Source organism: Primulina huaijiensis, chromosome 17 (assembly GCF_012295235.1).
Source record: "Primulina huaijiensis isolate GDHJ02 chromosome 17, ASM1229523v2, whole genome shotgun sequence".
Classification (NCBI taxonomy): domain Eukaryota; kingdom Viridiplantae; phylum Streptophyta; class Magnoliopsida; order Lamiales; family Gesneriaceae; genus Primulina; species Primulina huaijiensis.
The window spans coordinates 2,545,035-2,558,050 of record NC_133322.1 but is presented as its reverse complement, the minus strand read 5'-3'; the positions used below and the strand labels follow the sequence as shown (position 1 = coordinate 2,558,050).

The window sequence follows — 13,016 nt, the reverse complement described above, 5'->3', positions numbered from 1 at the left end:
GGATAACTGCTCACATTATTTTTTGAAATCTCGAGTTTATTGAAATTTTTTATGAAAAACTCACACATTAATATTCGGTATTTTCAACAAGCAAAAACCCAAGGTTTTTATGCTGGAGTTAAAACCTTAAACCCCCGACTGAAGTCGTCAGTCTCCTGCGTCTTCTTCCCCAAGCTTTCTTCAATCGGTCATCAATGGCGGTTCAATTTCACTCCCTCATGTAACCCTAGCTTTCCATAGCCTTCAAATCCCGGAATTATCTCCCAAGACTCTTGCTTTTTTTTTCTTAACCATTCCCCATGCTGAAGGTCCTCGCCTCTTGCCGATTCGGGGCGTACATCGGGCGTCAGGTTCCTTTTGGAGATATCGTGCCCCCATTGCTCTGGGCGCTGAATTCTCAGAGAGGGCAAAATGGGCATTTTTATCCAAGGTTTTTCTGCTCTGATGCATCCGACCCGGTGGAGTCAGCAGTGGCAGAGACTACACGGTTGGAATCGGCAGCTGGAGAAGAGGCGGAGGGGAATTCCTCGTCAGCTATTGTGCCTACTGTGTTCAGACCCGAAGATTGTTTAACTGTTAGTTTTTTCATGATCGTGAACCGCTAAAAAAAATATTGTTTCTTTTGTTTGAAAACTATGGATTGCTGTCCATGATTTTATAATCTTTGAGGAAAGAACGTTTTGTGCTATTCATGGGTTGTGCACTCGATGTAGTAAACCAAAATCAATATTGCACTAATTTAATTAGTGATGTATGTAATTATTTGGCCAAAATTGAGTATTGGCTTCCTTTGTTCTTTGTGGTTTGACTATTGAATGAGTGGAATAAGTAACTTCCAATGCAAGTGATGCAATTTAAGAATAATATTTTTGTTCAATTGCGTGGAACCAACAAGACTGACATGTTTGTGTACTTTTCTTAGAGTTATAAGTTAGTAGAGTTGGTCTGATTGTGGTTTGACAATTTTTCATCCATGTCAATAGTTTCCATTTCCTTGTCTTATGTTGCTACCTGATTCTGACTGCACTACTCTGAAAAGAACGCCGTGGCACCTTCTTAATGCAAGCATTTTAGTTTTAAATGTTGGCTTGAATTCCCTATTTCTTCGGAAAGAGTTTCTTCTGTTAGAACATGAATTTAAGGAGAAGAGGATATTTACAGCTCTGTCTGTGTGCTCACGAGGATTCAGATCTCAATTTCTTTTAAGGAAAAAGTCGAGCTTCTAAAATTTATTCAACTCGGTCTCAGGATTCTATTGTCGAGCTCAAGCTCTAGATAACTCATTTTATTGATCTATTTAAGGAACTAATTGTGATTTGAGTTTACATAAATATTATGCTTCAAAGTACAAGAAAAATTAGTTCAGTTTTCAATTAGGAAAACGATAATATTTACGAGTAAATTTAATCGAGATTTTAATATGGTGTTTATTTAATTTAAAAAGTAACGGTTGTAATAAAAACCTCACGAGCCAGCTGACAAGCTTTTGAGCAATAATAATAATAATAAGCTCAAGCTTAGGAAAATTCGAGCTTCAGTCAAGTGGCTTACTGGCTTACAAGAAGGCTTGATTCATTTTGCTCCTCCGGTGAAGGAAGGCTATCTCCTATTTATTTGGTAATTGTTAGGGGGTCTGTTGCAACATTAGGTTCCAACCTGATGTCGATATCTTGAACGAGTTGTCACTGTGATGATTTTTCAAAGTGGAGACAGACCAATTGTCCAAAAAAACTCTATACTATTCCAATGAAATGCTGAAAAAACTTTCCTGTTTGAATATTAAGTGGCTGTGCGGAAGTTTCCCTTCATGGCTGCTTGAAGGAAATAGAACTTCTTTGCAAACATGAGTAAAAAGTTGTAGTGATGGTAATGTCTGAATTCTGAGGAAATTTAGTAAATTTTGTTGTGGTTTCTAGCACTGCATTTATCTGTAAATACATGATACCACGTGACATTAGAGGAGCTATTTCCAGGTGAAATTTTATTTAAACACCGCCGATGAGTCTATAAAACTAATGGAATCTAAGGTGTGATTGCTACTTGGTGTGAAGGCGCATTACAGCAGTACTGTTTCCTTGTTATGTCAGTGATTTATCATTCCGTTATCCCTTGGTGCTGCTTCACTTAAATGGCGTTTGTTTTGTTCGCTTTTTTATAACTTTGGGAAGGTTTATCAATCAAGGTTCCTGTTACATTAGTTAGCAATTGGAAAAGAGGTAATTGGATTGTGGAAAAACCAATGCTGTTAATTCCATTTTTCCATTCTGTGTTACTCTCAGAGTTGGTCACCGATGAAGGTTTTTGTTTCTTGCGCAGGTAATAGCATTACCACTGCCACATAGACCATTATTTCCTGGATTTTATATGCCAATTTATGTCAAGGTATGGCAGCTTGTACCTTGCTCTTTGTAATGTAACTAATAGTATCAAAATTATATTTTTCAGTCTCTTCTCTTGAGTGCAATGATATATGCCCATATTTAGGTTGAAGCTGAACTTATAAGCATACAGACATTTTTTGGAAGTTTAGCACATTCAGGTCGTGGAGTTGTTATGAGTGCTGGCTTGTGCCTATCTTCTTTCTGATTTATCATCTCTTCTTTCTTGAGCTGTAAGAGAAACTGTTTGCACTTTCAATTGGTGATTTCCCTGTGTCAGAATCTTATTTTTTGTAAAACTGTGGAAAAAGTTGAAAGTTTTTCTTTTCATTTTATTCATTTTTTCTTTTTAATTGTTAAATGAGCAACGGAGTCTGAAATTACACAAGGGTGTAATCATCATGTTCCTGTTCATCTTGATTAGGAAAGACTTCATTCCTTATTCTCCTTCACAGGATCCAAAATTGTTAGCAGCTTTAGTAGAGAGTAGAAAACGCCAAGCCCCTTATGCTGGTGCTTGCCTCCTAAAAGATGAGCCAGGAACCGAGGGTTCAGATTCAGAAAGAATATACACAATCTCAAAGGAAAAGATTTATTTGATCGCCTTCATGAAGTTGGCACATTAGCTCAGGTTATTTCTACCATCCAGTTTGCTAATTATTGAAAACCATTTATCCACTCATAAATTCTCTGGATTTGATCAAACTGATTTACGTACTAGATAACAAGCATTCAAGGGGATCAGATAGTTCTTATTGGTCACAGGCGACTTAAAATAACAGAAATGGTGAGTTGGAGTCCTTTATTCTCTGTAGATAGTTCGTTCTCTATTTCTGTCTTAATTCATCTATTTTTGTTTGGGCCTACTAAAACTATATCCATTTATTTAAAGATGGGCTTTTCTTAGTTATTGTTATATGCTTACATACACACCGGCACACAGTAGATCATCCACGTTTACATGTACAGGTACATTTGCATATCTATTGTGCAGAATCAGGACAACTGAAATAATTGTCTTCTGCAGGTCAGTGAAGATCCTCTAACAGTCAAAATCGATCATCTCAAGGTCTGCGAACTCTTTATATGCCTTATCCTGCTTTTTCTTATATAAGTTGAAACACGGTTTATTTGGGAAACTTTCTTTGCTCAAGTGTGACGTGTTTATTAGGAAAAACCATATGATAAGGATGATGACATTCTGAAGGCCACTTCATTTGAAGTCATATCTACTTTGAGAGATGTTTTGAAGACAAGTTCTCTTTGGCGTGATCACGTCCAAACTTACACCCAAGTTTGAGTTTTGTTTCATGGATTTTGCGACAGTGACGTGCACATGAGAATGTTTTCAAATGTTCTATTTGTTTGTATGTCTGTATCTAAGTGGTTGTAATTTTTTTGATAATACAAGCTCCCCGACACTATTTAGGAACCAATTCAATCTAGTTCATAAATTCTTGACAAATGGAAGTTCTGGGGCAAAATTTCTTTTGTAACTTGCATGCCTGAAACTGTATTAAGTGGTTGGTAACTACTTGTTTGCATTCTTTGCTTTACAAGGTTAAAAAAATTTGATATGCTGACCAGTTGATCTGTGGATGTGACAATGTTGCCATGATCAAGAAGAATTTTCACCAAAAGATTTGAAATAATTTCTAGACTTCGATAGAACCTTTGCTTTGTGTACTAGGGATTGTGAACACCAGCACAACCCTAGAATTTTTATTGGACGCAAATAAAATAAGTGGCATATGCCACCTTTGTTAAAGAAAAAGAAAATTCTGAAGAAAAACAAAATTTTCATTTTTTTATCGCAAGTGTGTTAATATGCTGCTGGATACTATGGGTGGAGCAATATTCATTTCAGAAAATTGCTTTTGAGTTACTGGAAGAATACTAACTGTGAAGAATACTTGATTAAGATAATCTTGACACTTGGTATTATGGATGAATCAATTGCCTCAATCTAGTACAGTGTCACATTTTCAAGTTTGAAATATTGCCAATTCTTATTTAAAAGTAGGCGATGCCTTGATTGTTTGTGTGCATCTATCTCTATACTAGCTCCTAAATTTCAACATCTGCAGCACATTGGCGAGTTTACATGTCCAAGATTGGCTGATTTTGGAGCAGCAATATCAGGTGCAAATAAGTTACAGTGCCAACAGGTGCTTGAAGAACTCGATGTAAGTAATTTATAATTCAATGTTTATGCCTACATGCTACCCTTTGGGAGAATGAACATTGAATTTCTATCTTCCTATGTATTATCTGCTGCTTTTACCAGTGCTACTTCTCATCTTAGTCTGATTTTATTGGTTCTCATTTCTCAATCCTAATAAGGTATTTATACAAGCTGCTTGGACACCATAATGTCCGATTTTCCTGACTCGTATTAATCATTTTGAAAAAAGAGGTTTTCAATCTTATTATTCTCCTTCAACGTCCTGAGCATCGGGAACTTCTATATGATTTCAAAGCTGCTGTAGGACGAAAATGGAGGAGGGTGAAAATTCAAGTCGTGTGTGCCACATTTTAGTCTCATGATAGATGTCCTACAAAGGGAAACATGCTTGGAAGAACTTCGAAGTTCAAAGCATTTTTGTTCCTCCGAGAACATGCTACTTTTAAACTGCCCTTGCGCAAGGTGCTTTGACATAAAAAAAGAAAAAAGAAAAACACGGGGATAAATGTTGATAAACGTTTACCGTTCACAGCCTCATGGCTTGTGCTCTTATTTTGGTTATTGGTTTTCGAAACTAATTGATTGACTTGATAACTTGTTAAATTTCGCACATTTCATTTTTTTGTTGCTCATTGTGCCTCCTTATGCAGGTACATAAACGATTAAAACTTACCCTGGAATTGGTGAAGAAAGAGATGGAGATTAGCAAGATCCAGGTATGAAGAAATTGATTAGATATCTCTTGTTTCTTACATTTGTCCATTCGGTAATCTACCCTTTTTTGTTGTATTAAGGAATCCATAGCTAAGGCTATTGAAGAAAAGATAAGTGGGGAGCAGCGTCGGTACTTGTTGAATGAACAGCTCAAGGCCATAAAGAAGGCATGCTTCTTAGTCTTTTGTTAAACTTGCATATTTTTCTGTGTCATATGGACACAAAAATTTGTCACCACGACAATTTTTTGAGCTGTTCTAAGTGAGATGTCTTGAGTCAGGAAAGCACTGATCATGATTTTAATGCACAGGAATTGGGATTGGAGACTGATGACAAAACTGCCCTTTCTGGTTTGCTCTCTTTTATCTAATTACTTTTCATTGTACTTATTCTTGTCAAACTCTGTAATGGTTGATATTTATGGTTCATCTTGCCAAACTTCATGGCTCGCATATAAGAAGTGGGACAGAAATATAGAATATCAGATACTTGTATTTGCTTTCATCATTTGATTTGTGTCTGTTTCTGAATTACTGTGAGCCTATTTATTGGGTTTAATGGATTTGTTCATATTGATAAAATAATTTCACAAATGTCACTTGATTGTTGCATCATGAAAGGTCAGCATCGTATTGCCATTATTTTGTATCATTCTTTGGCTTTATGAATACTTATCTGATTCAAAGTTGGCTGCAGTTGATTTTGCTTCATAGTTCATATGGCATCTCAGTCCGTTGCCCTGAGATGTGAGTTTACTGGTTTAGTACATCTTGATCTCTGAGTTCAGTTCATGTAATCTGCTCTGAGCATCAAGAGTGCCTGAAGTTTGATAATTGATATAGGAGATGCCTTTGAGTTCATATTTGCTCTAGCATCAGGCATCTACTACAAAGATTGCTCAGTTTTTATCAGCTTTCAATTGCTTGCTAGTGTTTATTTTTGACATCCTGCATTTATTGCAGCAAAGTTTAGGGAAAGGCTTGAGCCAAAGAAGGAGAAAATCCCATCTCATGTTTTTCAAGTCATAGAAGAAGAATTGACTAAATTACAACTCTTGGAAGCTAGTTCTAGTGAATTTAATGTGACACGCAATTATCTTGATTGGTTGACTGCATTGCCTTGGGGAGAATACAGGTGTGTAGTATATCATCCTAGCGCACTATTTATTACTTGGTGTTGTTTCCTTCTTACTCCATGCTATACTAGTGTTTAAGACATATATTTGCCATTGTTTACAAATTAGTGTGTCAGTATGGGGATTAAATGTTTTGAATTTTTGTGATGGATATATAGTGGAGAGAGAGCACGGTACAATACATAATTTAGATAGTTGGGCCTTTATTCATGACAGAGTGGTTAGATGTCTAAATCATATCAATCTCTTTTAGACAACTACTTTACTGCAATTCAAGCACAAATTGTGGATGAATCCCGATTTATTATTTATATTTTGAAAATTTGCAGTGATGAGAACTTTGTTGTAATGGAAGCACAAAAAATCCTGGATGAAGATCATTATGGATTGACAGATGTTAAAGAAAGAATATTGGAATTCATAGCAGTGGGAAAATTGAGAGGAACCTCGCAAGGTTGGGCAGTTCCTCAGCATTTTGTTCTCTTTCTTGATTTCTTGAATTAAGTCGACACTCCCGAAAAATGTAATTTCTGTCCGCTGATGGATTCCTCTGATGTGAAAAACCTTTTCCTTTTACAGTTATTTCACCACTGAATTTGTATATGTAGATGTGTGTGCTCGCATGTCTTGATCTGAAGAAAATGCTCAGCAGACTAGACAATTGTATTATGGTTTTTGATTGTACATATTATCTTCGTGTTTTTTCGTCAGATATCCATGCATAAAAGTCAAACCATGTGTAGTTTTGGAGGTTTGTGTTGTTGGTTTGAGTATTGGGTTTGGACCAGATGGGGAACATTAAATATGGCTTCTTTTTCTTGACCTATTTAGATTTGGAAAGAAATGCCATTTTTAGCAAACTTGTGTAGCTTTGGCGATGCATGTATTTAAACTTTCATTGATTAGAACCTTCGTTATTATTTTTCCTGTGTGGACCCATTTTCTCATTTCAAGCCTCTTTGGAATAATATTGACGCGCTTTTGTTTATTTCTTGTATGACTCATTTTCTCGTTTAAAACATCTTTTAAAAAAAATCCTATGTAGCAATCGCTGCTGTTGAGTTGTGGACTTGTGGTGCATTCATAAAGCTGCTTGTCTTATTTGTTTACAGGGAAAATCATATGCCTGTCTGGTCCTCCTGGAGTTGGGAAAACAAGCATTGGCCGTTCAATTGCTCGGGCATTAAACCGTAAATTTTACCGGTTCTCTGTTGGAGGTTTATCTGATGTTGCTGAAATCAAGGTGTGTAATGAACCTTGAAACATTTGAGAATTGAGATGGTGATAAAAATATGCTTAGTTTGAACTTTGAAGTAACAAAATAATTTGTGTTTGACTCTGGAATTTACAATAAGGGGCATCGCCGAACCTATATTGGTGCCATGCCAGGGAAGACGGTGCAATGTCTTAAGAGTGTGGGAACAGCCAATCCTCTTGTTCTGATTGATGAGATAGACAAGGTATTTATCTGCCCCTTCTATTGGGAACATAGCTTTACACTTTCTGTTCATGATTTTATCATCTGTAATTTGGTTTCTTTGAGGTAATATTCATTCTATCAATTGAATTTGCATCCTTGATGCAATTGTCTATTGGCAGTTGGGTAGAGGACATGCAGGTGATCCGGCAAGTGCAATGTTGGAACTTCTTGATCCAGAGCAGAATGCAAATTTTCTGGACCACTATCTTGATGTTCCCATTGATTTATCGAAGGTTAGTGGGTCTTGAACTAGATGAAGTGGGCGATGTGGACAATTTGTGATTTTGACATTGTTTATGTTCCCTTACGGTGGTTGGTGGACTTGGTGATAATGGACATGCATGAACATAATTTATAATTTTCAGTATTAAAGGAATATGGACCTTTGGACCAATTAAATTTCTTATGTTGGGATAAATAAGTGGGGAACTTCAAGGTTCCTCTATGGTTCTTGATTATTGTTGCTCAGTCAGCTGTTTTTTGTCTTCAAAAAGCCTTACCTATGATGCGTTTGGCGCTCAAACCCAGGAACCTAGATTGCGTTGTATGTGAACTTGACCTTGTTCTTTTTTCAATTTATGTTAATATGAATTGAAGAGGTTTCAGGATTAGTATCCCTCGGGACAGTCTGATTGCATGTCTGGGACGGCAGTGTCTAATTCTGGAAATATTTTTCTAGTTAGCCTTTCATGATTCCTGTTTGAGGACCAGTTGGCTTAAAGATATTTTGGTTTTATTTCTCCAACAAAATACTTGACTGAATTAGAACTGCCTTTTAGTCTGATTCATGTTCTAGTTAGACTCCTCACAAACTATTACTCAACTTCATGTTCTTTCTGGAGTTTCTTTATCTTTCATTAATCTCTTTTTTCCACAAATCAATACAAGTTGGAAGCAATAGTAAACATGTGTCTTTCCAAAATTTCAACGGGGAAACAGAATACTGTATATTGCGAAAAATATTACGTCCTACGGAGGATGTCTGGTTTGACTCCTCAAAATCAAGCCACGTCGATTCAACGCCCTAATTTGTGTAAACTTTTCTTAAATTATTTCACGATCTGAAATGCTAGTATGCCATTTTCAATCTTGAAACTGATACTGTTAGATCGAGTAAAAATATAAACAGTATTTCACCACCTAACATAAAAATGACTTTTTAGGTCAAACAGGGGATCATTTGTGGAAGTTAGATAAATTTTTGGGTTTTGATTCTGAAATATGGATAACTTTGTGCAATTTTTGTTTATCGAATTACATGCATAGTAATCTATAGCTCTCAATGGACATCCTCATAAGTTTGCTTTTGACTATAGAATAGCTCAAACTTAATACGGTTTATATGCTGCTGAAACTTGATATGTACACTAGTTGCACTTGCACACTTAAATTATGGAAACAGTCTCTTTGTGATTGATAAAATCAAAATGAAGATTTCTCATTGAGGCCTTTCAGGTTATTTTACTTGTGCAAGCTCTCAAGAGTTTAAATGTTGTCGTGAATAATCTCATGATGTAATTTTGAAATTTTGTTTCGGTGGATTATTTTTCTAACCTGCTTTTTACTCTCGGTGCAGGTTTTGTTTGTATGCACAGCAAATGTTGTGGAAATGATACCCAATCCCCTTTTGGATAGAATGGAAGTGATCTCCATTGCCGGTTATATCACCGATGAGAAAATGCACATTGCAAGAGATTATTTGGAGAAAGCCACTCGAGAAGCTTGTGGCATCAAGCCTGAGCAGGTATTTCCACTCCCTGTCTTTTGCCTGCTCTTCTTGCAGATGGTCAACAGGGAATGAGACTTACCATTATCCATGCATTATGCGTAAAGGATGTTATTGTTGTTACTATTCAGTTGTAAAGGTGTATGATGGAAAATCAGTTCTGGTGTTAATATAGCACACAAAGGTGAAAAGGACATTCTGGTAACTGTTTCCACATTAAATAAATTAAAAAATAGGTGATTTGGGTGTTGGGATACTGTTATTAGAGGGTAATTTAAATTGCGGCAGAATTAGTGAAAAAGAATAGTAAATATTGACTGCCGTTGGTTCTTCTGACAGTCCAAATGGTTATAGTGTGGAACTGAAACCACAAATTTTTAAACATAGGTGCCCTTTATAATTTTTTTATATGCCTTTTCTCTTTGAAAAACAAAATCAATAATTTTGGATTAAATTTCCACTTCCTTTTTGGGTAAACAAGTTTTGCTTGTAGATAATGTTTCTGCAATAAACTCGCACATCTCCATATTTGTTGGTTGCTCTCAAACCACTTGAATAGATTACTTTCTGGACTGTGATTTATGGTGATCTAGATTGGAATAATAAATGTCATGATTTATATGTACTATTTTTTTTTAAAATTTCTTTAGCAATGTTAATTACCCTTTCTTTGTCCATGTCTTAGAACCTTGACATGTTCCTGAATGAGGGTTATCTTTTCTAAAAATTATAAGTTTTTCCATCCAAAGTACGTGGCTCCCCATGACCACCTCGTCTATATTCATGGGCCCGTCCATGATTGATTTGTGTCTCATCAAATGTTCGTTGATCTGTGTTCATCAGCTTTAATTCTAATCTAGCGCTATCTTCTTTTTGACTGATATTTTGCTTAACCTCTAGGGGTTAGCTCGTTTCGATAAATGATGAATAATCATCATCTTGTGGTCCTTCTCTATTGCACAAATGTCAACATTTTTTTCCTTGTGAATCAGGTTGAGGTCACAGATTCTGCACTTCTTGCCTTAATTGAAAATTACTGCAGAGAGGCAGGAGTTCGAAATCTTCAAAAGCAAATCGAGAAGATATATAGAAAGGTTTTCCTGTAGCTTCTGATTTTATTGCAAGTTTGAAGTGTTTCATATGGTTCAATTGTGTTTAGCCCAAATTGTTTTTATGACTAGAACTATTCTTTTTTTGTTTTTTTATCATGTTGATTATTTTCTTTGTTTGCTGACAGATTGCTCTGCAACTTGTAAGGCAAGGAGAGAACATTGAATCTGTGGTTGCGCAAGTTGTCCAACCTGACGAGGAAAAGGCAGAATCTGGTACTGTGTCAAATGAAACTGTAGAAGCTGAAATTGTAACCACAGATTCCCACTCCCCAGATGATCAAAATCCAACTTCTTTTGATCGATCTCGTACTCCGGAGGTATCATAAATACTCTGTCCCTATTGTGCTCAATGATGGAAAGTTTACCTGTTTTTAACTTCTTTATGATGATGTAGATTAACTTCACGAGGCTGTGGACTCATGAACAAACTTGATATGTTGATATATGTTTTTTTAAAGTGCAGTGAATATTCACTTATAATCACTTTTTATCTGTAATCTGAAGCTTTTGTTTCCATGTGCTGACCTGCGTCGTTTCAATGTTATATCCACTTGATTGTTGCCGACGCTGACTCTTGATTATACTCTGGGAATTATCCTCCTAGGATACTTTGGAAGCAGAAAAAGTTCAAGAAAGCGAATCGAATAGAACAGTAGAAAAGGTTTCAGTTGACACATCTAACCTTGTTGACTATGTCGGAAAGCCAGTTTTCCACGCCGAGCGCATATATGATCAAACTCCAGTTGGAGTTGTTATGGGTCTCGCATGGACCTCAATGGGTGGCTCGACACTATATGTAGAGACCAGTCTGGTTGTGCAAGGCGAAGGTAAAGGGGAAATCAATCTCACCGGGCAGCTAGGAGAAGTCATGAAAGAAAGCGCTCAGATTGCGAATACTGTTGCAAGGGCCATATTGCTTGAGAAGGATCCGGAGAATCAGTTCTTTGCAAATTCGAAGGTTCATCTTCATGTTCCTGCCGGAGCTACTCCTAAGGATGGCCCTAGTGCTGGTTGCACCATGATCACGTCTTTGCTGTCTCTGTCCATGAATAAACTTGTTAAAAAGGACCTTGCTATGACTGGTGAAGTCACATTAACGAGAAAAATACTTCCTATAGGCGGGGTATGTGAATCAAGCTTTAATTTGTGACAGTTTGGCTTCTGCATATATATTACCATGACCATTTTATGTTCATTTCCTCAATTTCATGGAAGAATTTGTTCACTCGCTTTATGGAGTCGTTGGATGGAAAATTCTTATGTATTCATGATCTGACAGATTCACTAGATTATGTCATTCAGATTAAAACATATCAACGTTTCAATTAAAAAAAAAATCGGACTGCAAATCTGGCTTAATATAGATCACCTGCCTCACCACCAGCACTCCACTAGGTTGTCTGTCAATTTTCTTATTCATATCTCTTTTCTGTGTCCCTTAATCTAACTTTAGTTTCTTGCCGTAAAACCAGGTGAAGGAAAAAACGATCGCAGCAAGGCGTAGTGATGTGAAAACCATCATATTTCCTTCGGCAAACAGGAGAGATTTCGATGAACTAGCACCAAACGTGAAAGAGGGCCTTGAGGTACATTTTGTTGATGACTACAGTCAGATATATGATTTGGCTTTCGAGGAGAACCAGAAGTCACAATAATGCGTCTTGGTGGGAGGGCTTGAGTTCAAACTGTCTGACGTTGCAAATGTCATTTCCTGTATACATCATAGTTACGAACGATCCAAGGGGGTACTGCCCATTCATTTTTCTGTCTTATTAATATATAGAGCCTTGCAGCTACTAATTGTTGGAACAAAGTTTTGGTAGTGATGCTGATGTATGATTCCAGTTATTTTTTTTGTAGTGATGCTGATATATATATCATTCAAATGATTTTTTGGCTGCTCAAACTTGAGTGTAGCGATCAAAAAGTACCAAGAAGAAATGAGGCTTGTTCTGAGTTTTCTTTCTTCCGAATGAAATTATGATTTTACATATTTAGTCATTAAAGTTGCTACAATCATTAAATTGCTAGACTAAAACGAAGAAAACAGAAAATTCTCGATTTGTTTGAATCTGACTGAAATTTATGTCCTTGTGATGGTTCAGATAACCTTAATAATGTTTAATAGATTTTGTCAAGTTAACTTTGACTTTCTCTCCCAATTTTCTTGGAGTTTAATGTCTGTGGTTTCCCAACCAGAAGGACAAAATTTAACAAATTTACTCAAATATAAAAACATATTTAAATAAATTTTGTATATTCTAATTTAACAGAGCCAATAAATTT

General features: G+C 36.3%; 1 protein-coding gene across 1 annotated transcript; it reads left to right on the top strand.

Annotated features, from left to right (window-relative positions):
* The first annotated feature begins 89 nt into the window (after positions 1–89).
* Positions 90–12,655, top strand: LOC140962342 (lon protease homolog 1, mitochondrial-like). The gene is given in 21 exon segments (XM_073421209.1): positions 90–575; positions 2,317–2,382; positions 2,834–2,942; positions 2,945–3,009; positions 3,100–3,165; positions 3,406–3,447; positions 3,550–3,672; positions 4,466–4,564; positions 5,214–5,279; positions 5,358–5,444; positions 5,588–5,627; positions 6,240–6,411; positions 6,742–6,866; positions 7,525–7,655; positions 7,768–7,872; positions 8,012–8,125; positions 9,469–9,636; positions 10,611–10,712; positions 10,856–11,047; positions 11,335–11,853; positions 12,203–12,655. Coding segments are annotated over 21 exon segments (2,850 nt in total). The 5' UTR covers positions 90–299; the 3' UTR covers positions 12,386–12,655.
* Positions 12,656–13,016: the final 361 nt, after the last annotated feature.